This window comes from Diadema antillarum, unplaced genomic scaffold (genome assembly GCF_040938485.1).
Source record: "Diadema antillarum isolate AM-2024a unplaced genomic scaffold, OU_Dant_1.0 seq00000288_RagTag, whole genome shotgun sequence".
Taxonomy (NCBI): domain Eukaryota; kingdom Metazoa; phylum Echinodermata; class Echinoidea; order Diadematoida; family Diadematidae; genus Diadema; species Diadema antillarum.
In genome coordinates, this window is record NW_027271315.1 from 1,062,907 (window position 1) to 1,088,195 (window position 25,289).

General features: G+C 38.7%; 1 protein-coding gene across 1 annotated transcript; it reads left to right on the forward strand.

Annotated features, from left to right (window-relative positions):
• The first annotated feature begins 1,076 nt into the window (after positions 1–1,076).
• On the forward strand, positions 1,077–21,639 carry LOC139730069 (D-3-phosphoglycerate dehydrogenase-like). The gene is made up of 11 exons (XM_071640979.1): positions 1,077–1,314; positions 5,349–5,500; positions 6,562–6,627; positions 8,808–8,961; positions 10,866–10,998; positions 11,638–11,786; positions 13,655–13,807; positions 14,791–14,929; positions 16,582–16,712; positions 17,375–17,600; positions 18,629–21,639. Exons 1-11 carry the CDS (start codon positions 1,180–1,182, stop codon positions 18,778–18,780), a joined length of 1,590 nt encoding a protein of 529 aa, XP_071497080.1. The 5' UTR covers positions 1,077–1,179; the 3' UTR covers positions 18,781–21,639.
• Positions 21,640–25,289: the final 3,650 nt, after the last annotated feature.

Sequence of the window (25,289 nt, forward strand, 5' to 3'; positions counted from 1 at the left end):
AAACGTTGAGAGAAATAGAGAAAGCGAGAGATGATCAAGAGCAGCGGAAAGATTTAAAAGGGAAATCCAGTCCAAATACAAATTTGTCTGATAAGAAAGAGTAAAATATTAATAGTTCAATGGTAAAATTTTGATCGAAATCGGATGAACAATAGGGAAGGTATGACATTTTGAAGTTTCGCTAATTTTTGAGGAAACAGTTCTTGAACAGTCAATATGAATATGCAAATGGGAAAAATTAGCATGTCAGCTCCCCCCCCCCCACAACTTGCCAGTTTGCACATAAAATTTTGAAATTTCCAGTTTTTCATTCAAACGCAATTACACTCGAGGTTCAAATCCTGATACATGTATGTCTAACTGATCACTATTCTGAAGTTATTCATCCAGGAGTAACATCATGTTTCAGACTTCAATGACAAAAACATTGAATTTTTATCATTTTTTTTGTACATGATCAATGGAAAATTATGAGGTTATGACATGGTCCGCTCACTCATTTGCTTAACATATCCACTGTCCAAGAACTGTTTAGCAGAAATCAAATTTCAAAATTTCATAACTTCCTTATTTTTCATCAGATTTCAGTCAAAATTTTACCGATGATGTCATAAGATTTTGCTATCTTTTTATCAGACTAACTTATTATTGGACTGGATTTCCCCTTTAAATCATTCAGTCATTCGGTAATTACAAGATATAGAATGGGCTTCAGAATCTCTGTAATCTGATTGGTCAAATATCATGCATTGATTTTTATTGATCCACACGGAGCCCGCTAGAACAAAAAACAAAAATCCGGACGCATTCTTTGGGTTCTTCTTTGCGCATGCGCAATTACCACCAACGCACATGGCCATGGTGGTTGACAAGTCATGCCGCAGTCTCCGTGCTTTGTAAGTTTCCTGTACGTACACACACGCGTGGGGCGCAAGAGAAGCCGAGCAACGGGTGTGTGAGCGGGTACAGTGTGTAAACCTGACGCTGAGTGGAAAACTACCACCGGGTCCGGTCCCCCATTGCCAGCTGTGTACTTCCCACCCCGAATACAGCGGCAGTAAGTTTCTCCATGCTCTCTCCTTCTTCACGTTCACAAGAGCGTCTGCTCGTGAAAGATACGGACCGCGAAGCTCGTGAAATTATTTTTGCCTGAATTACCTGAATCTTATCAGAACAAGGATGGCATACACTTTGCAGCGTGTTCTTATCAGCGACAGTGTATCTCCGAGATGCACAGAAATCTTGAAGGAAAATGGAATTGCTGTGGACAACAAGACAAAATTGAGCAAGGAAGAGTTGCTGGCAGAAATCCCGGTGAGTTGGCAGAACCCTACCCTGGGAGCATGCGTGCACAGCATCCTCGGGCTGCCGTTGCCCTATATTATAACCATGCTTACGACCGTACGAGACAAGTCGAGCACGCACCAAATCCTGTCGCTCGCATGATCAGCTGTTTTGGGGGAAATCCTCCTATGTCCCTAGACCCTGGCACTGTACAGGCACGTGGGTAATGTCATTGGCATTGCCCGTTGCATAGGCTTTGGCATTTGTGACTGAAGGGGAGACATGTCTCTTTCTCTCAATTTATTCATGCGTGAATTTTCTCCATGTGATGTCTCTTTACAAGTTATTCATGCATGAATTTTCTCCATCATGGATCATCATTAAAAGAAGAAGAAGAAGAAGAAGCATGTAAATTTAATGATGTATGATTTATTTATCTGGCATTCCTTCTCGAAACTTTTCTGCAGTTGAATTTAATATTATTGATAATAATATTAATAGTGGCTACTTAGTAACGTTCGTTATACTAGCGCACAGGTCCACTTTTCAGTGCTCATGGCGCTTCAAAAATGAAAAGATATCATATATTTACATGCATATACATCGTTTCAAACACAAATTTAGATCTAGTCTAGTAGTACATTAACTGCGACCAGCCCCAACACGCAGTGTTGGGCCACAGTGTGTAACTGTGTATACGGAGCGTCCCGGGGTTAGTAGTACATATAATGTTCATATTCACTAAAAACACTACCTTTTGGTACATCTGTAAAGTGTAACTTGCTATGTTAGACATCTGGGCTGATTCAATGAAAATGGAGTATTACCTGTTAGAGTAATCCACAGGCGCAGCATTAACATTTTAGTCTCCATAAAGTTGACATGTCAATTACTAACTGCGACCAGCCCCAACACGCAGTGTTGGGGCTGCGCATTGTAGCAGACATGATCATGACAGGCGAAGTATAGCGCCTAAAAATCAATATGAAATCGCAAAAATTCTGCAATATGAAGACTTACAGGTGAAGATGTAATGTTGAAGACTGACTGCGTTCAACTTTTGGTTCTGGCAATAGTCCCTTTCTGCTCGGTTTGATGAGTTAAATGCGACTCGGTCGAGAGGAACTCGGGAAAACTACATCTTATACAGTCAATGGATTTCAGATTTGTGCGCATGCGCTGGCCGTCAAGTCGTGTAGCTTTGTGGCAAGGCCTTATCATACTGTTGGCAAACCCTCTCGCTGTATATTGCGTTGCTTTCTGGGTGGGTGCGCGCGCGCAGGCCTTGTCAGAAGGCTAAACGCATTGCGACTCCGCCAGCACATGAATATTTACGTGCGCAGTGTACTGCATACTGATTTCGAAAATGGTGAATGGGATGGGGAGCTAGGACTACGGACCCGTATATGGCCGTGAAAAAAACGTTTTTTCAGGATCATTGGACCAGTGTGAACAAGAACAAGGTGAACGAAGGGTATTAATTAGATAAGAATCTTATGTATACTATAAAAGTACGTTTTTTCCTCGTGATATTCGAAACTTACGGAGGTGCGAAAATCTGTGACAGACTGTGTATGTTTTTCAAGCTTACCGATATAGCACTCTATTGACTCAGGACGCTCCCACAGTGTGTAACTGTGTATACGGGAGCGTCCCGGGGTTAGTCAATTACAGAACTCTAGTAACGTTATAACACTGTTACCACAGTGTTAGATTTACTTGTGAAAGTTGTGTTCTGCATTATATGTTAGAGGGTATGTAATGGTTTCTATCACTCAGTTTTGTTATGACTGACTCGTCGGAGCTGAGAGGGAGAAGTTGCAGTGATGAATTTGTCTCTGGACCCAGGGTTATTTACTATTTAGGGCCACTGTCTGATGCTGTAGCATATAGATCATTATCACATCTGTGCTGGTTCAAATAAAGTTAGACAGCCATTATGACCCCCTACAATGTTTCAGAACGGAAAGTTGTCTCAATCACGTCGCCTCACTTGTGTAGAAATGAGTTCTAACGTACATTAGATTAAATCAACCACTGGTCTAGTTGTTCAGGGCCATGCAGGTCTAACGTTATGTTAGTTATGAACTTGAGGTAACTAAACTGACACAAATGATTTGGTATACCGGTACACGTAAATGTATTATTTCACGTGCCTATCCTGATGATCTCCATTCGGCTTCACTTTGATGTCATTACATTTAAAATCCCACTCAGTTTGGGTTGGGTAATCCAGGGCCAGAGGGTGTAGGGGCCATGCACAGTGTTGACCTCAAACTGACTCTGGGTCATACATGTTCAGCTTCTCTATAAACTGATGTCATTATGATCCAACACACTTTGGCCATGAACAATGAAATTATTGCACATGTTACAATGCATTTGTGGGTGTGTGTAGTGTAATTTAAGTAACATACTATAAATGTGTACTGGTTAAGTTTGTTTGCACTCCTTGTATGCATGCATACTCCTGTACATGCCTGGATGATGAGGTGCACATTCTGCTAAATTAACAGCGACTGAAGAATTGCCAGGGTATGTTAGACACAAAACTAAACTGTGAGATAATATACTTTTTTTGTAATTCATTACAATTTATGGATGTTTCTTTTCCAACAACCTATAGCCTAGTAATTAAAGAAGCATTTCATTCACCTGCTCCAGATCTCTCATTAAGTTTCACAGGCAGGAATTCAATTAGCTATAGTTGTTGTTATATAGGTAGGGCAAGCCTCTGGCAAGCTTTTTGGTTAGTAAGGCCAAAATATGATAGATTACAGGGTGGGGGGGGGGGGGGGTAATTTGCTTGTCAGCTGAAGAAACCCGGAAGTGGCACGAGGAGTTGCCCTGAAGGCCTTTTTATGCCTGCGCCACGAAGTGGTGCCGGAGGCATTATGTTTTCGGGTTGTCCGTCTATTTGTACGTCCGTCCGCTTTCGTGTATGCAATAACTTGAGTTATATTTACTGGAATTTATACCAAACTTGGTCCAAGTATGAAGTATGATTGGGCAATTATTTGATTAGATTTTGGGTGAAATTGGCTAAGGTCAAATGCTACAAATGTTGCAATTTCCCCCATATCTATGCAATACCCAAAGGTATTTTCTTGAAACTTGGTGAGGACATGTACTACTGCGTAAATATTCTCCAGAGAGAGTTTCATGTCAGAAGGTCAAAGGTCAAAAGGTCAAAGGTGAGGTGAAAATGTTGCAATATCACTTTTCTCGCAAATGGTTCAATGTATCTTTTTGGAACTTGGTACATACGCATGTACTGACTGGCAGGGATTATCTAGGGAATTTAGGGGTCATGAGTCAATAGTCAGGGGTCAAAGGTCAAGGTCAACTCCTCAAAATGTTACTATTTCCCTCATAGTGTATACTAGTGTTATGCAATGCTTGCATTATTAGTTTCAAAACTTAATACATGCATTACCTAATGGAGATTCTCCAAGAAATTTCCAGCCAGAAGGTCAAAGGTCAGAGGTTAAGGGTCAAAGGCCAGGTTTCAATGCCCCCCCCCCAAAAAAAAAAAAATAAATAAATAAAATAAAAAATCTATTTTGTACCGTCATTACACTCTTTCTTCATACCTTGGAAATTACTCATTGCATACCGTCAGAATTCAAGTAAAAATTCTCAATTCCCCAAATATGTGTACCTGCACTCTTAGAAAATTATAGCAAACCCAGTTCAAAACATTTCTGACAAACCTGTCATTTCAATATTTTGCCACTTATGTGAAACTGTCATGGATCACACATTGTGAAGACATTGTACTATACGCCTATTGGGAGAATCGTGCATTATGGCGGAGGCATCAGTCGCCATAGTGACATTTCTAGTTGTTTTTTTTTCTTGTTAGCTCATAAAACCCAGCTGTTGCCCTCCCCCGCCCCCCCCCCCCCCCCCCCCCCACTTTTGAAAATGTGGCGCCAGCCATGGATTATACACAAACTTTGGTTACCGTACAGCATCATGGTTGTATTTGTCTAGATGTTTTAATGTTTACTAATCATCTGCTTTCATATCATGGCTTTTATCATACCCCCTTTCCTCACCAGAACTATGATGGACTTATCGTGCGATCTGCTACAAAGGTCACGGCTGAGGTCATCCAAGCAGGGACAAGGTTGAAGATCATCGGGAGGGCCGGTACTGGTGTCGACAACATTGACATATCTGCAGCTACTCGACAGGGTGTCATCGTGATGAAGTATGAGACTTGATTGTGAAGTTGCCTTAATCAGTATTGGAGCCTTTCCATACAAAATAACTCACAATTGGACTTAAAGGACAAGTCCACCTTCATAAACATAAGGATTGAGAGAATGTAGCAATATTAGTAGAACACATCATTGAAAGTTTGAGGAAAATCGGACAATCCGTTCAAAAGTTATGAATTTTTGAAGTTTTTGTGCAGTAACCGCTGGATGAGAAGACTACGGCAGTGTATGAATAACTTGTCGCATGCGTACAACAATATAAGGAAAATATAAAGAGATTTTCACAAAATTTCATCTTTTGAAGAAAGTACACATTCCCCTGACTCGTCACCGACATATGTTATGGGTAATATTATTCCCCCTGCCCTTAGAAAGAGGCAAGTCAAGTGCTCTTTTGTTATGCGAAAAAAGTGAAAATATGTTAAATTTTCTTTACATTTTCTTTATACTGTTGTACGCATATGACTCATAAGCTATAGTAGTCTCCTCATACAGCGGTTCCAACACAAAAATTTGAAAAATTCATAACTTTTGCATCGATTGTCCAATTTTCTTCAAACTTTCACTGATGTGTTCTACTAATATTGCTGCATTCTCTCAATCCTTATGTTTATGAAGGTGAACTTGTCCTTTAACTTGTGGTTGTTCTGTATCTGTAGTCATTTGCAATATGTAATAGAAACAATTATTTCCGTAAGATTGTGCCATGGTAAAAATATCCATGGCAATAATCAAAGCATCCTCTGTTTAAAAAAAAAATAAATAAAGAAGGAAAACAAAATTGTCCTTTGATAAGGACCTTCAGTTCAGTGCTTTCAAATGGCAAGTGAAGTTACTCCTGAAACTGCCATGCAGATATATGGCTTGTGCTGGTTAGGTGTCATTAGTCAAGTTGTCGCGTCAGTACATGATCACGTCGGACAGTATTGAAACATGTGGCCCACTAAAGAATGAAATTATGATCATGATTTTAGTCTCAGTATCTGGCAGAAATTAATGTCCACATGTTATTCCTCTCCTTTTCTTCACCTGTTGTCTTGTGTCTGTCCAGTACCCCTGGAGGAAATACACTCAGTGCTGCAGAACACACCTGTGCCATGATCTGCTGCTTGTCAAGGTAAGAATCATCTAAGCTTCATCATGAGAGGCAGGTACCATGGTTACAAGGGGATCATTGATGCTCAGTTCGGGTCTGGGGCAATTACCCCCTGGGCAATTACCCCTTCCCCTTCCCCTTCCCCTTCCCCTTCCCCTTCCCCTAAACCCTAATCCTAATCCTGAACCTAATCCTAACCCTACCCAAACTCTAACTCTAACCCTAAACCTAACTCTAACCCTAGTCTTTACTCTAACCTTATCACTAACCAGTATTTAGCGGGGGGTGTAATTGTCCTCAGAGGGTAATTGCCCTGATATGACTCACTTCTGCTCACTGGTGATTGCCATATTTACAGGCATACAGACAATACAAATTCATATGTTCTTTACACATGTTCAAATCAGGGACTTTAACCTGTGTAGGTTGAGCTGATATTGCTATATGTTTCTCATAGACACCTGCCCAAGTATTCGCGCGACTAGTCTTCAACGACAATGAAATACACAAACACTTTGATTTAAGTCTTAGATAATGAGGGTAAAGGAAAAAAAGAAAGAATATGCAACAGGAAAGTAGCAGCTTAATGTTATTATATTTTCTTTAAAAAGTTTATAAAAACAACAACAATAACAAGAAATGAAGGCAACAAATAATGGAAACTTCCACACACAACAGTGTGTCACAATGCAATAATATGATAGTAATGTCACAAAGTGACAATCTTTAGTGTCAGTTAAGACACCTGTGTCATTGAAAATGACTGATTGTAAATTGCGCTCAGCTATGTCAACTGGTACTGCAACATTTTGGTATACAATGTATATCCCTTTTTGCAACAGTGAGAATTGTACAAAATCAGAGGTACACTTCAGGAAGAGAAACGTATAATTTGTCATTGTCTGACTTGAACCCTATTTGTTAGCTTTAGAGAACTTAACAAATCTGCTTTGTGTTGCTCAACCCATGAAGTGCCACAGATTATCAACAAAAAAAAAACACAACAACAACAACAAAGAGAGGAAGATTAACATTTAGATCATCAGCAGAGTCCCTGCAAGTTAGAAGATTACACAGTCCCAGTGTCTCTCACTCATTGTACTGGCAAAAGAAAACAAGGACGAATGTGAAGGTTAATGGGATTTACTTCAGGCACGCTTTTGTGTAAGAATCATATCTGGTAAGGACTACTTGGCCTCGAATTTTGAGTGTCAGTACCACTGGGTGTGCTGTGGATTAAACCAATATTTGCATTGTCGTCTTATATTTGACGTTGATAGCAATTGTTTACTCATGGGATCAGGAAAATAGGTCAGGACACCAAAGTAGCATAATGACCGAGAGGTTATTCATACTGTGACATTTTGCTGCAGCATTCATATACCAGCAACATGACTTCGGCATCTTTACCAGAAATGTAGTGCCAAAGAATTACAGTATACACTATTTATCACATCTTCCTTTAGGCCACTTATTTGTTTGGTTCTGGATTGTAAATTATAACCGAATGTATCAATTGTAGAGTTTGTACCATGCATGATGTGAATAGTTTAAGTGGCACGGACAATTCTCTTTGTCCCTGAAAGTGTGTGTCGGGGCTTTGGAAGAAATTTTACAGCTTTCAAAGGAGGTAATGTGAGAATTGCAAGTCACTGTGAGATTGGTCTACTGATTCAACACACACTCTAAGTTGCAGATAAGATGCCATAGATTGCTTTATTGTGGGGGGGGGGGGGTACTGTAGTTCCACAGCCCCTACAGTCTTTGTGTGACCCATTGCCCCCAGTGTACAGATATACTGTAGACAGAATATACTTCACTTTATCATAGTGTATCAACTGCAAAATGATAAGACTTGCATACTAAGCTATACACTAAAGTCAATGATTCACTGATTATAAATTGGAAGGCAGTTTACAATACTGCATGATTGGTATTCCTTGTGTCAAAAAAAAAAAAACTCCTGTTTTTGTTGCTTAATATGTTTTATACTTCATGTTTATGCTTATTATGTTGTAAAGGGATTGTTGTGATTCTTACATGAAGTATGCTGTCTATCATATCACTTGTTTTTTGTTTAAAATGTTGGATCTGTATTGTTTTGTTTGTTTGTTCTATTTTTTTCAGTTGCACAAATTTTCATTTACTGCATGACGCCTTACAAATTGTATGTGGTCTGTCCTCCATTTCCCACTAATCAGGAGCCTGCCCCAGGCCCACCACACCCTGAAAAATGGCAAGTGGGACAGGAAGGCATTCATGGGCTCGGAGCTCTTCGGCAAGACCCTCGGCATTGTGGGTCTCGGCCGCATCGGCAAGGAGGTGGCTCAGCGCATGCAGTCCTTTGGCATGACGGTAAATGAGAATGTTTTTCCCCCGACTACTGTGACATCACAGTTAGGCTCTATACATTAAGGAATTTTAGCTTGTGGCCCTGTCCAGTGAAGCCCTGTTGTGTGTGGCATTTTCAATAGGAACTATACAATGCAAATGATTTTGATTTATATTGATTCATAATACCCTGATCGTCACTTAGGCCAAAAAAAAAAAAAATGTTGCATTGGCGTAACATGAGATTTTCAAATAGGGTCGGTCGGGCGGATTTTTTTTTTTTTTTTTTTTTTTTTTTTTGCTACCTGCATTTTACGTGTAAAACTCGTGCTCAGCTCAGTAAACAGTTACAACTGCTGCACCGAATGTGCTGTGTTCATCTATTCTACAAATCATTTATGAGGCCAATATTACTGGAATTATACCCCTTCACAGAATTTAAAGATGTTGAAATCCCTATCCTGAATGTTTTCACTTCATATTTTACTATTTTGACTTAGATAAGATAGATGCAAATTGACCCATATGTACGATCTTTTCATCGCACATGGCGATCTCTATTACAGTCCCACATATACAGATTCGTGTAAGTTCTCCACACAAGAAACCTATGGCAAAACTGTGCACAATACATCGCAGTCTGAATGCTACGTATACACTGAATAAATCTTGTTAGAGTACGTGTCCGTGTTGGAAACAGATGACGTACTGATCAAGGAAGGCTTATGCGAGGCGCTAGATCTCTCCCTCGTACATCCGATATCCCCAGAGCCGTTTCCACTTCCGGGTTTGTGCGATCGCGATCGCAATCAACAAGATATTTGATATCGATAGCAAAAAAAAATAATAAAAAAACATGGGGTCGGCGGAATTTTTAGGGTCGGGCGGGTTACGCCAATGCAACAATTTTTTTTTTTTGGCCTTATGTGGCTAAAAGAATATCTAAATGTGTGTCATATATTTTGTAATGGTTTTTTTACTTGTTTCATTCAGATCACTTGGATACACCAGGGGAAAAAAATCCTCACCAAGATTATGTCATTGACATCTGTCAATCATTGCTAAAGTACCAATGTGATTGACAAAAGACATTGTAATTCACCTTCCCTTACTCTGAGCAAAACTTTCATATTTATGTGCGGTGGCATTTGTTAATCATGTTTATAAAATGGGTTCAAGAATGTAACCAATTGGAAGCGCTAAAATGAGTCACGTGTGCTTGCATTAATTTCTCACTAACATGCACGGCCTGACGTCACAATGTTTACACTAGCAGTGCGCACTCAATTAGTTGTTACAAGTGCGTCGCGCGCTACTATACACGCTGTCAATCCTGTAAACAACTTCTAGTTCGGGCTGCCGGCCAGCCTTTCTTGTGTGCATAACATGCGTGGCATACGCATACTCTTATACGTACAGTACTTGTATATGTACGGGATTTCCGAGTGCGACGTGCGTAAATGTTTGGGATGAGCATCTTCGGACATCTTGACTCTTGAGTGAGTGCTACATGTAGCTGACTGGTATTGACCCACAAAGGTACGTGAAAAATGCTGTTAGTTTTCGACCCATTTTATAAAACAAATGATGCACAGGATTATTTCGTGGCGTTAGTGGAGATGCAGCGCACTCTCGGGTATTTACAATGTAGTGCATGTTTCACAATTGTAAATACCCTCGAGTGCGCTACATCTCCACTAACGCACTCTATCCTGTGCATCATTTGTATATTATAGTAACATGGAAACACATAATTTGTTTCCCATATGGGACATCAATTTGAGGCAATTTTGAATCGTTGTCTTGAAATCCCTATAATCGCACTCTTTTATTGGTAAAAGCCAGGTCACTTGAGTCTAGTCTGGCATTTATAATGTGACATGGAAATGCATCCTACATGCATTATGTTCTTCTTACATCCAATACAGACGATTGGATACGACCCCATCGTGTCGGCGGAAGACGCCAGGCAGTCCAACATAGAGTGGATGACGCTGGAGGAGATGTGGCCAAAGTGTGATTACATCACTGTGCACACACCCCTCATTCCACAGACCAGAGGTAGAGAGCAACTCCTCATGCATACCTGCCAACTATTCATTATTCTATTCAGAAAAGAAGAAGCTCCATTCAACCTTGTATTCATAGTTTTTCAAATAACTGCTAAGAGTGATGTATAAGAGTAAGCAAAAAAAAATAAAAATTTTGAAACGATCTTGCCCATATATTCCGGTTTATTGGATTGTGGGTTTGGCAGGTATAACTGTGTCATTCAAAAAAGGAGAAAACTTCCTAACAGGAGACTCATATTGCCGTGTTATTATTCTGTTAGGAATGGTAGTGTGGTGTAGCTTGCAAAAGGGTAAAATAAACATATGGGGTATATGTTCATGGCTGCGGGATAGTTCCTGAATCTTCATATGATTGGCAAATGAAATTTAGATGTGACTGATAAATATTTGAAATAAAATTACATGTATAATATTACGTATTTGAATGGCTGTACAGTAAAGCCTGTGCAGCAGAAATGGAGTTTAGCTTTATTTAGTGCTTAATGGATGGTTCTGCCCATGAACAAACAGTCAGATATCACTTTAATTTTTCATTTCAAATAAAGTTGTTCCCGTAGAAAGAGCATTGAATTATATTCTCCAGACAGCTGAAAATCACAAACTCTGAAACAATGTTCCTGTCATCCAGGTCTGCTTGGAGATAAGTCCTTCCAGCTGTGCAAACCTGGAGTCAAAGTCGTCAACGTTGCCCGCGGTGGCATCATCGACGAGGAGGCCCTCGTGCGAGCTCTAGATGCTGGTCAGTGTGGTGGCGCTGCTCTAGACGTGTTCGTTGAGGTGAGCCTAGGGTGTGTGTGTTCTGGGTTCTTGTTCGTGTTTTGTGTTGTCAGTGTTGCAGGTTGGGCAAATCCTGCAATAACTTGCAAATACGTATTCAGATGATTAGCTACAATCTGGAGCCAAGTACTTGGATGCATGCGGGAGTGTGTGTTTGTTTGTTCATTTCCATCTGAGAAGATGGCTGGATAGCCCATATTCAACTATGCTCAGCTGGTCTTCCATGGGGGTCCAGTTGGATGTGAGGTGGGACCACTTGTGACCGTGCACCTCAAAACGAACATAAAGTCGCACACACTGATTTTGCGTGAGGACTGAAAATAAATGAAATGGGTCAACCAGCCGAACTTGACTTTTTCATATTTTCTGAAAGAGCGGGTCTTCTTTTACATTAGGCTAAAATTTGGTATCATAAAACGGACAGGAAAGTGTGTTTTTTTAGCAGTTTATATCGAACATTTTCGTAGAATAGTGTGATTAGGTGTGCCTTTAGAATTCTTTTTTCATTTCTGAAAAACCTTGTCCACACTCTTCACTTTCAACTCTAATAACTTTTGAAAGGACAACGCTACTGCTTTGAAAGTTGGCATTAATTATGGACAGAATGTGTTAATGAGGCATGCTTAATTTCAGTTTAATCTGATAATTCCTTCATTGTTGTTACTCTGGTGGTTTACTTCCTCTTTTTTGTCCCATTCATCGCACAACCAGCACGGTTTGGTAAAGATTAAGCGCTTGAATAGACACTGTACTGCAGAGCCTCTTTTCTCAGTTCACACTTTTCCTGGGTTTGTGCTTTCTTTCCAATATTTAGATAGGTTAGGAGAGTCAATTTGGTTTGAGTTATACATCTTTTTAAAGCTTAAAGTCTGCTCTTTCAGAATATGGTCTTAACTAAAAATTCATGTCTGGCGACTTTTTGGTTGTTTTGAGGTGCAGGGTCACACTTCACCAGGTTAAACACCCTGCTCTTTGCGATGAATGAATGAAGCGGGATCTTTTACGTGCATGAGTTGTGACTCTCTCATACACGGGACCTCCATTTTATGTCCTATCGGAGGGACAGAGTGTTTTGCCTCTTGCTAGAGGGCGCTTTATGTTTACACATAACATTGCTCAGTCCAGACTTGGGTTCAAACCCTGGTCCTCAGGATCGTAAGGCAGACGTGCTACCGACTAGGCCAACTCACCGCCCTGTGTGTCTCTGTCTTACTCTGTGAGTGGGAGTGTATTATTGTGGTGTTTATCTGAGAGAGTAATGTTTTTTCCTGGGGCATGCTTTATTACAGTTTCATTTGAAGTATAAAGGAGTAGAAATAGGCAAGCAGAAGGTCTGGATAAAAAGGTCGTAAAGGCCTCATACAGGTATCACAGATTCACTCTTGTGTTAATCTTCCAGGATGCACATAATCTTGTATGAAAGGGAAAATATGGTACTGATGTACATCAGTATCCAGCAGACGTATGTATATATTTTTTAATCTCAGAGTGTTTTAGGCAAAAAATATTGATGCTACAAGAGTGTGGTAATTTTATAGATACAAACCGGTAAAAGTTAAAAATTTTTCACTAGTAATTTTTTTTTTTTTTTTTTTTTTTTTTTTTACACCAGGCTAGTTAAGATGAACGTTGATTTTGATTCAGCAGGAAAAAATATCATATGGTATTGCATGACAAGAAAAGAATTTGCCTTCTTATATTTTTATGCCAGATACATGTCCCATGAAATACAGTATGCCCAAATTTCCATACAGCAAAAATTTCCACTTTGACAGTAATAGCAAATGTTGGTGATTAAACTTGTAGGTAATGCTGTGTGTATGGCAAGGTCATTCTAACGCTTGATATTCTTGACTGTTCTGTTGCAGGAACCACCAACCAACACTGCCCTCGTTCAGCATGCCAAGGTCATTGTTACGCCCCATCTTGGTGCCAGTACGGTGGAGGCCCAGGAACGTGTCGCGTGTGAGATTGCCGAGCAGTTTGTGGACGGAGCCAACGGAAAGTCGCTATTTGGTGCTGTAAGTGTTTATCTTGCCTGCTGTCTTGAAAATACATTCTAGACTATGAAATGTATTCTGTCTTTTGGGGTTTCATATGATTGAGCGATGGCCCTTGTTGAAAATTACGTTCTTTTATATTACCTCATGTATGCATATTTTTTCCTTAATATAATCCACATAAATACAAGCCATACCTTCAAATCAATTTCTCTTTTTTCAACACTAATTATTTAACTTTGCTTACACATCTTAATACATGTATACTGTAAAGCAAGATATATTTGCAGCATGAAGTTTTTGCAATTAGAGTCAACGACCTTTTTCGCAGTATGATATTTTCGCAAATTGCCACTGTTATTCATTGCATATAGTGTAAACAAAATCTTTTGTGTGCATTTTGTTTTTATGAATCTTGGCTCATGAAATTAAAATGTATGCAAACTTTTCTAGTTTTACAGTGTTTTGTACAACTACAGTGTACTTTTATATTAACTTATACACTACTGTAAAGAGTTACGTGATAAATGTTACATATTTTGCAATTTCGCTAATTAATCGATTATGCTGTATGTAAGGATGATATCCCATTTTTGTGTTCTGGAATAGAATTGTTGAATTGAATATTGAATGCCTAGATAGTAGATATCCACCACGTTTCTTTTATTTCAAGGGTAAGGGTTTGCTATCTTTGGCAGTGTCATGGAGCTGTATAGAATAAGGACAGAAGTTTCACAATCAATTCATTGACATCTATTTGGGAAACGTAAAGAGAGCATGTTTAGTGATATATATTTATCATGCCTTTTTTTCAGTAAAGTGAAGAATATAAATGCTTTTGAAATGAAAAATATGTTTCTTAGAACTTTGACATAATTGTAGCATGCCCTTCACTATTAAAATGCTATTTGCATATTTTTGAGTGACAACTCTATAATGTAAAAGGTGTCAATTTTGTTTGAAACTGAATATTTCATGTGTTTCTTGATTGACTCTTTCTCCAGATAAATGCCCAGGCCCTGACCAATGCCCTGAGGCCAGAGACAAAGCCAATGATTGAGCTTGGCGAAGGGCTTGGTGTCATGGCAGCGTCGTTGGCAAAGGGTCAGCTTAAAGCCGCAACAGTCCAGGTCACAACATACGGTAAGAGGCAATGCCCAGTTCTGTATGTTCTATGTCCAAGGAGAATGATTTGGTGGTTACCGTAAAAGCATTGTTAGTTTGTGTTTTGGTGCCATTTAAATCTTTATACCCCCGCCAAACGAAGTTTGAAGGGGGTATATAGGAATCAGCGGACGGTCGGTCGGGCCGTCGGTCGGGCGGTCGGGCGGTCGGGCGGTCGGTCGGGCGGTCGGTCCGTTGCAAATCTTGCGTCGCGAACTACTTCCTCAGTTTTCAACCGATTCCCATAAAACTTGGCACAGATGTGTGCCTTGGGTTGTAGATGTGCAAGACATATTTTTTGACAGTACCCAAAAGTACGTTGCCATGGTAACGGCATATTATGGGCAAAAATGGGTACAAATCTTGCGTCGCGAACTCCTCCCACAGTTTTTGATCAATTTTTATGAAATTAGGTACAGATGTTCATCTGAATATGTTAATGTGCAAGACACATATTTCCGCAGTGGCAAAAAGTGCGTTGCCATGGTAACGGCATGTTATTGGTAAAATATAGGGCAAAATGCTTCATGGCAAAACTGCTTCATCAGTGTTCTTCCAATTCTCATGGAATTCATATTGAATGGTTGTCTTAGGATATAGGTCAGCATGACACATTTCTTGACAGTGACAAAAAGTATGTTGCCATGGTAACAGCTCACATATTATGAGCCAAAAATGATGGAAAATTTTGTGTTGCAAACTACTTCCTCAGTTTTTGCCCAATTTCCATGAAACTTGGTACAGATGTGTGCCTTTGGTTGTAGATGTGCAAGACGCATTTTTCGACAGTACCCGAAAGTACGTTGCCATGGTAACGGCATATTAATGGCAGAAGATCAAGGAAAGATCTTGCGGATTTAACTACTTCCTCAGTTTTTTGACCAAAGCTTATGAAATGTTGTTTTGACCAAAGCTTATGAAATGTTGTTTGGCGGGGGTATAACCAGTCGCTGTAGCGACATTTCTAGTTTCCTTTGCCAACAGATTCATTTACTATCATACAAAGATGTTAATGCAAATCCACATGGAAAGTTTTACATGTGATGTTTTTAGCAAAGAAAGTTTGTCTTTTACAGATCATGTAGGGCATATTCATAAGCAGGATATAGACATTTAAACAGTAGGGGAGGAATTTAATTTGTATATTTGACTAAGTTTGACAATATATCAGCGCTTAGAAACGTTGTAATAAGCGCTTTATAAATGATATTTATTATTATTATTAGTAGTAACTTAAAACGGGGATCTGAATGAAAATTTTGGAGCATTTTGTGGTATGCAATAGTGACCTGTTCTGTATACATCTCTACACGGAACCATACAGATGACAGAAACCATACACTCTCTCTGAACTGTTTGGGTGTAGCTGTGATAAATGTGATCATTATTTAATATAATACTCCCAGAGAAAATGCCTAGGTCTAATTGTGGTAAAGATATCTTGAAATTAAATTCATCTTTAGGTGCCTTCATTGTGCGGTATTTCTAATGAAATTGCATTTGCACTGATTGAAGAGTTGCTTGCCCCATCATCATGCTTGGCCCATTTTGTTAGTTCCACCTTACTGATGAGTATGGCTTGATTGTGATATCATAAAAAGGTACTCACAGTTTGCTTATCTCATTACCAGGTGATGAGCACAAGAGGGCTGGATCTTACATGAAAGCCGCAGTGTCTGCTGGGATACTGAGGGTACAGACTGGTGGTAACAATATCAACTTGGTCAATGCACAACCCCTCCTGACTGAGTTAGGACTAAAGGTTAGTTACCAGTCTCTATTTTGCTCTCCCCCTTATCACCTTTTGACACATTGTCACCTCTTCTGAGACGAATACCAGTTCACTGTCTGTCTTGTTGTCTTTGTTGAACATTCTAGGCCCTTTTCATTTTGCATTTATACGTGCTCAAAATATTGAATTTCTCTCTCCTCCAACATGGAATTAGTATATGAATTATGTTTGTAAATTTGGAAAACAAAACAAAACAAAAAACACATGCATAAAGATACAAAAGTACATGTACTTTTGACTTCATTGCTGGTACACTGAATAGATTCTGCCAGTGTGGTATTTTCTATGTATTTTCTGTATATTTCATGCTAATTTTCACTTGTTAAACTTGTGTCTGCTCTTGGAATTTGTGTAATATGCTCTCTGTGCCATATGTTTCGTGGAGATATATCACAGATTTTGTGAGTTTTGTGCTTTTCACAACAAGTGGAAGTATTAACCCTGATCTCCACATGAATGTGACGTGCCTACATGCCTGCATACATATATTACATGACGGCCATGTCAAAGAACTGTAAGACCACAGATAGTCATTGATTACTAGTAGTTTGCTAGCAGGATGAGTTTGTGTACAGTGATTGTGTGCTGGGCAAGTGTATCACCCTTCCTATGGTATGCCTTCCCCACTGTAGATCGATGTCAACCACGAGGACTCGGCTCCTGCCAATAGCAAGGCATCTGTTGCCGTGACGATCACCGTAGGTGGCAACCCCCATCGCCTGGGCGGAGCGGTGCTCGGCCCCGTTCCCGTGCTGGTGGAGGTGGACAGCGCGACCTTTGACACTGGCTGCCCCCTCTCCGGGAATTGTCTTCTGTATCGGTCCCAGAATGCAGCGGCTGTTCTTGCTGCTCTTGCCGGTCAGTGCTGCCCTTTCAATAATTGAAGCAGGGGGGTGTTTCATAAAGCTGTTCGTAAAGTTACGAACGACTTACGAGCGACTAGTGATCAGTTCTTGTGCTGAATTATGGATATTCTGATAACTATAGCACATCAGAACCGATCACCAGTCGCTCGTAAGTTGTTCGTAACTTTACAAACAGCTTTATGAAACAGGGCCCTGAACTCAGTAGCCCCATCCAATGTTGGTGTAAATTTAAGGGGATGATACCCTTTCTAGCGTCTTGAGCATTCTTGTAATATATAGTGACCCCTATTTGCACAAAGTCTATTAGATGGTCTTTAACTGTTAGGTTCTCGTGGAAGTGTCCAGTAGTAACCCACTTGATAGTCTTGCGACAGTCATGTCCTCAGTGTATCGTTTACCTTGGGATATAAAGTATTTTATCATGAAGAAAAGAAAGGAATTTCTGGAATTACACTTATATTTTGTTCTTCCCTGTGAACCACAAGTGTTTCACGTGAATACTGTTCTACATGTATTGAGCATTGCTGCTCAACTCTTAAGCATGTGTCAGCTGAAATACATCGGTACTTTTCATCTTTTTCTAGCAGCTTTCCTTCATGTCTCTTTACTATATGCGATTATGAATATTTAAATGTGATGCAATATTCTGTATTAATTGTTGTCATTACAGTCATTGTGAAATTTCTAAATAGAGCTCAACATTGAGAACATGAGTAGCAATGAATATGATAAAATTTGGGTTGAACAAGATTAATTTGCTTATGAGACTTATTAACTAGCAGATGATTTTTATTTGTAATATCATTGTCTTCTCTATCAGTTTATTTGTGACATCATTATATGGGAAACCAATTTCATTTGGCTACCTCTACTCCGACAGCTTCAGAAGAATTTTTTGAGTCAGAAATATTTCTGACTTTACAAATATTTGTCTTTTCCCTCTTATCTTGTCCCATGCCTCTTCCTTCTTTTCTCCTTATCTGTGCATATCTGTCTTCCCTTTGCCGTATCTGTGTGCAGGTGGTCTCGGAGATAAGAACCAGCTGCTTGCCTTCTCATCCAGTGCACAGATCAATGGGGAATCCTGGAGTGTCGTCAAATTGGCAACACCACAACCTGGTGCCGAGGCTCTTGTGAGCAACGTTTCCAAAGCTGTGACCTTCAGTATTTAGACAAGGAACACATGCAGTGACTCAGCTTATTTAAGTGAGCTGACATGCAAGATATTATCAGCGTCTATCTGTTGTACAGTATAAGCTGTTATTTTTGCGAGGGTTTAATTTTTCGCGAAGTACGCAAATCACTGCTAGACCACAAATTTAACAACACGCAAAATTGTCACCATACACTAGGCTAATAATGCACTTATGGTAGCCCTAGTGTCAAATCGCGAAAACAACATCTTGCTAGAATGTCTGTGACTTCCCCATTTGCAAGAATATCTGTACATGAAAATAACAGCTTATGCAGTATGTTGCCAGTCTTTTGTGATTCGATTTAAATGTATACAATTTATCTTTGTCATTATGGATGACCTGTAAAATACATTGACTTGCGATGTGTTCACTCTCATACAGTAATTATGCCATGACCAGTCGCTTGTGTGTTGCGTCCAGCTTGTATGTGTAATAACAGGTGTGTTTGCTTACATTCAAGGCTTACACATGAGTCTGTGTTTGTGTCAACTTCCCAAAGAAAACATGTAATTATTCCAGCCAGCACCGAATCATCATCAGATTTTGTAAATTGAATACAGTCAGCTGGTAGGTGGGGCACATGAACTGAAATACAATGTCAAATGCATGGTGTGAAGAAGAGCACGTTTATCTAAAAATTTCCTGGCAGAATCATGATCCTAGACGCATATGAGGTATTTCAAGTAGTAGGTAAACGCAACTGTGCTTTCAAACACATCTAGAAACGTTGAGAAATGCCATTCAAAGGGCGATTCAAAACATGTTTGAGATCACGATGCCTTTCTGCAGTAGATAAATGCAATGCCGTTTTGAAACATGCTCATTTCTCCAAGCTGTCATCAACTTCCAGCTGTTTGCGGTTGTGGAGAAAAGTACAGCCTTTTGTGTTTTCTACCCATTGCTTGTGCATGAATGATGAAGGCGTGTTTGGTAGTAAGCAGTTGACCTCTACTTTCAGGGTCGAATGGTGCATAGCAGCTGCACAATGACAACATTCAACTTGCAATTATATGAAAGGTTAGATAAACATGGCACCCTGAGAATCGGGTGTCAAACCAAGTTCCTAAATGCCATTCAAAACATGTTTTGACATGTGATTCTCTCTCTCAAGTTTGATAGATGCTGCTGACGACAAGTGCATTTCCAGACATAGGTGTAGCCTGGGTATTATCAAATACATGTGGTACATGTATTCATGTGGTCTGATAATTCGTGGCGTGACACTGTTAGCCATCTAATTCAGTCATTCCATGAGAAAATGGGCATTTCATCCTCTTCAAATGCATTAGAGGTTGCAAGGTCACTTTGAAAATGTTCAACTGTAATAATGAGTGATGCCTTCTCCGTCATGGTATGTAGAGTTTTGCATGGTTTGATTGCGAATGAGGGAGAGAGTGTGTGTGTGTGTATCTGTTGTGTGAGTGTGTGTGTTTTGAAGGGAATTGAGTCATGTATGCCACTACAGAAGAACTTTGAGTTTTAATAGTACTTCCAAGATTTTTTAAAAGGCAACAAAGTAAAGAACAAAAAAAAAAACTTAGAGAAAGATGCTTATTGCTATTTTGCTGTGCATAATGCACATTTTTCTTGCTGCATCATTATGCATTATGTCCCAATGTTTGTTATTAGAAAGCCAGTTAGTACATACATCAAGGTAATAGGATGAGCTGTCTCGGAAAAGCTGGAAACCAACCCCAAAATGTACCAGTAATGTTGTCTCTATGGCAACTTGTAGGGGGAACAAAGATTGATTTGATAATTTGCTATCAGTAACCATCTTAGTTTGGCAATATTTTGTATTCTGGACATGGTGCTACACTCTTGAAGGGAGTGGGGGGAGGTAGGCTCCAGTGAGCATAAAAAGTAACTTGCATATTTTTGTGAAAACGTACAGTGCTGCTTTTTAGAAGAAAGATTAATACACTCAAAATCTGCCATCAGCTACTGTAATTTGATTTCTTAATTTGGATCTTGCCTTCACTGAAAGCAGTGTTGTAGTTTTCAACATGAAAACAAAATGCTTGACAGTGTATTGCTCATCATCTTATTCATTTTCATGTTATGTGTTTTACTTGCTTTTTGGACGAGGAGATGCCGTTTATTTATTGTAGCGTCACTTTCAAACGCAATGATCAAAATCGAATAAAATGCTGATACATGTTGAATTGGTGGATTATCCTCTTGAATATTTTTCACATCGTTCAAAGTAAGGTAAGAAGAAAGAGGAGTGACTCAATTGTGTGTACCGTGGTACCTGACTAAAATAAACAAGTAGCAAATCATGCTAGTGTTAACTTCCTGTTCTGTGTCCAGACTACTGATAGACTGTGCAAAATGTAACAACAATTCACCATGATTGAGAGAGTGTGTTAAGTTGCACGTTGCGGATGGCACAATAACCAAGCTCTTGCTAGTGAAGTGTCAAAAACCATTCTGCCCATACGAAGCCAAAGATGGTAAATGAGATGATGAAAGATGTATTGAAATACAGATTTAAAAAAAAAAAAAAAAAATTATTGATTTACAACTTGTACATGTTTATGCATATGTGTCACAGGTCAAGAATTTTTTTCTTGCAAAATACATGAGACATACAGCCATACACAGCAGTATTGATGCTTTGGAACAGGTGTATCATAACAATTTGCTTGGGACCACTTCAATTTCTTGGTAATATCGGGTATCGTGATATATCAGGGATAGAATCAAAGGAATGAGAAAGGATTTGGACCTGCAAAATTACCTTAATACAGTAGGTATCTTGCGATAGACCTCATTATAAAAAGGTTCACCTTCATATTAAAAATAGTTTGCCTAGCATAAGAGTGGAGTATGCTAAAGCTTTGCTGAAGATTATGAAACGTGTACCCGTGAACATTTAAAGCTTTATATCACTGCGTCCTTAAACCAGATGATAATGATTTCTTCTGATGTGCATGAATGACCCTCCTTTTTGAGTAAATTTCAGCATTACTGACATACAGTGTGTATTCATGATTCAGTAATGCTAAAAAAATTCTCCTGATAATGAACAGAATGATATGTACATAATATGTACATTGTATGTGAAGTTTAAGTCCATTCATAGCAACATAACCTTGTGAAGGACACTTTAATATTCAAGATTTACATCGTATGCATATATAAGTATGGTAAATGCTTTCTTTGGATTGATATATCCTTACTTTGCAAATCATGTATGTATGCTGTGCTGCCATCTGCTTAGTCATCGACTTGCTCGTGATGCACACTGTACCTCAAAAGGTTTTCAAATAAAATGTGTCCATCCTGTAGGTTTTGGGCTTGTCTGCCTTTGTTTGTGTTTATTTTACATGGTCACTACACTTTCAGGTTCTCTTTATATATGGCACTGCCACCAGCTACTGCCAACAGACCTGCATAAACCATGGATCCGTGGGGTTAAGTAAGGAGAACCTTCAAAGAGGTGAAACTGAATTCTTTATTGCTGAAAAATCTTGGCGAGCACAACCAACTTGTTGGATATCGAATGACTGAATTGATAAGCCACTGAATTGCAAACTTTTTGACTACATAAAGTATGACAGAATTTGGGATATGTGAAAGCGCCCTCCTTCTTTTTATGTGTGATGATTTTTGGGGTTGTTTACAGTATATGCCGTAATAAGGAGTCTAATTTTTTTGTTGTGGATCGGGACTCAGATGATTTTGCGAGTGGTTGAATTCATCATCGTATTGTACTGTACTAAATGGAGAAATGTTGGTCTATGCATGCACACACATTACATTTTTATAGGGATCAGAGTTATATTTTCACCTGATTTTAGATTTGCAAATCACACCTGACTCGTGAAAGTTGCAAAAATAAGGATCTCATGAAATATTTGGTCTACAGAGTACCCTATGAGCCATCAAACATCCAGTACAGTACACTTGTATTATCAATTTAAACAGAAGGCAATCGCCAATAAGCTCCATTGACATTTAAGAAAACAAACACAAAACAAAAAATCCCCAAGTGGATTTTTTTTATTGGCATCGCGTGTGGTGTCATACCAGCACAAAATTATAATAAAGTGTGGAAGTTTTTAGTACTTGTACACTTTATTTTGTTGACCTGAACTTCTGAACCGATATTACGTTGTACAGGTGTATAAGAGACATTCATACCACCCATTAAAAAATGCAAAATTAATTCTATTTCCACTGACAAGGAGGAAGAATCAAAGGCATGAAACAATAGGGATTTTTTTCTCTCTTTTCTTTTGAGGTAGGTGTCTTATTGACAGGGATACATAACCTTCATTCCCGCATGATAATAACTTCTTCCAGAGATTTCCTAAAAATTTAGGAAATGATTGATTTGATACAGGAGAAACTTGGAACCAGATTCATATGAAAAAACTATCAGTTGACTGTGTACAATACATGTAATGCATGTTGTTGACCTTTAAACTCTGCACCACTGTATTGAGAATTTGATTTGCAAAATTATCTCCCCCTGTCTAGTTTTCTCTGCGTATGAACATCTAAAACTATTGATATTGTGAAATGTTTCCCTTGTCTATCACAAGCTTTAGTTACACATGCATTCTTGTAATATTGTATTCACATAGGTGCCTACTGAACATTACCCTTTATTTTTTGTTGGTTGAATCCAACATTGTTCATGATACAAACAAATAAGTTGTTCATATGTGTGCTCTATGCTTATCTGCTTAGAATTGTTTTTGATTTTGTCTCAGCTCATGTCAGTGTTTTTGAAATTCTTTGAAATTCTAAATTCATACAAATTTTGTTTTGAAATTGGTTGTTTCTTCCATGGAAGTAAACATGCAAAAAAAGTACAAAAATGTTTGATGTGTGTATTTTGTATTTTTACAATCATTGAACAAGCACATGAAGAAGAATGAAAGTATAACGGTTTAATACTGTGCAGAGATTGTATAGATGTATGTGTGTGTGTGTGGAGGGGGGGGGGGGGGGAGTAACTTTAATGGGGAATTCTGGTCCAGATAAAAGTTAGTCTGAAAAGAAAGAGTAAAGTATGACAAGCACGACAGTGAAAGTTTGGTCAAAAATTGTAAGAAAATTAAAAGTTATGAAATGTCAAACAGTTGGTATGAATATGTAAATGAGTGGGCTCATGATGTCATTACCTCAAATTTTCCATTGGAAGTGTACAAAAAAATGTTAATAATTCAGTTTTTCTACTATGAAAGTGTAAAGTGTAATATATTCCTGGTTGGATAACTTATAAAATGATCAGTCAGATATATCAGGTCTAGAGACTGTGGCATAACTGCATTTAAAAAAAAAAAAATGTAAATCCCAAATTCTATGTGCTAACTGTTTAATGGCAAATTGTGAGGGGCTGACATCGTCTGTTCGCTATTTGCATATTCATCTGGACCATTGAAGAGCTGCTTCATGAAAATGAGCAATATCATATATATTACTTCCTTTATCTTCATCAGATTTGGATAAAATTGTTATCATTTCGCATAGAAAATCTCACTCTTTCTTTTCAAACTAACTTTGTACTGGTCTGGAGGGTGTTTGGTGTGAGGGATGGGGGAGGGGGAGAGCACGATGTAGGTATGATGAAGCTGGTAATACTGTAAGGGAACACAAACCCAAAGAGCAATGTGGATTGAGTGAAAGCACCAACATTAGTACACCGTAGAACACATCAGTGAAAGTTTGAGGACAATCGATGCAGAAGTTATGAATTTTTAAAGTTTTGGTGTTGGAACCGCTGGGTGAGGAGACTACTAGAGGTTATGACGTATGAGTGGACAACAATATAAAGAAAATATAAAGAAAATTCCACAAAAATTCATTTTTCATGAAAATTACAAATTCCATCAACTTGATACTGACATATGTTAAGGGTAGCAATTATTCCCCCTGCTTTCTGAAAGTGGTTAGTCAAGTGCTCTTTCATAATGCCAGAAAAGTGAATTTTTGTTGAATCTCCTTTATATTTTTATTATAGTGTGTGTGAAATGCGCTATATAAAAACCAGCTATTATTATTATTATTATTATTATTATATTTTCTTCATATTATTGTCCACTCATACGTAATACAGTAACCTCTAGTGGTCTCCTCATCCAGCAGTTCCAACACCAAAACTTTAAAAATTCATAACTTTTGCATCGATTGTCCGATTTTTTTCAAACTTTCACTGATGTGTTCTACTAATGTTGCTGCTTTCACTCAATCCACATTGTTTTTGGGTTTGCCTTCCCTATAATCTGCAAGCGTATGCATTTCCACTAAATGTACAAAATGCATACACACGCCCACACGCTTGCCACCATTAAGTGTTCTGACATGCATGTACTCATTTCACATGATCTATGATACTTTTTTCTTTATTTCTTTTTTTGCTTAGTAAAATACGCAAGTACAATTTTTTTTTTGTCAGCACAAAATTATATACCCATAATTTATAAGCATTCTACACACAGATAATATTGCACAGTAATTAGGAAAAAAAA

What these genes read in the sequence shown, in the direction of transcription:
- LOC139730069 (XM_071640979.1), top strand. Translation starts at nt 1,180, where the DNA reads ATGGCATACACTTTGCAGCGTGTTCTTATCAGCGACAGTGTATCTCCG. An exon ending in GAAAGTCGCTATTTGGTGCT is followed by an intron (nt 13,808 to 14,790) that starts GTAAGTGTTTAT and finishes CTCTTTCTCCAG; the next exon opens with ATAAATGCCCAGGCCCTGAC. An exon ending in AGTCCAGGTCACAACATACG is followed by an intron (nt 14,930 to 16,581) that starts GTAAGAGGCAAT and finishes TCTCATTACCAG; the next exon opens with GTGATGAGCACAAGAGGGCT.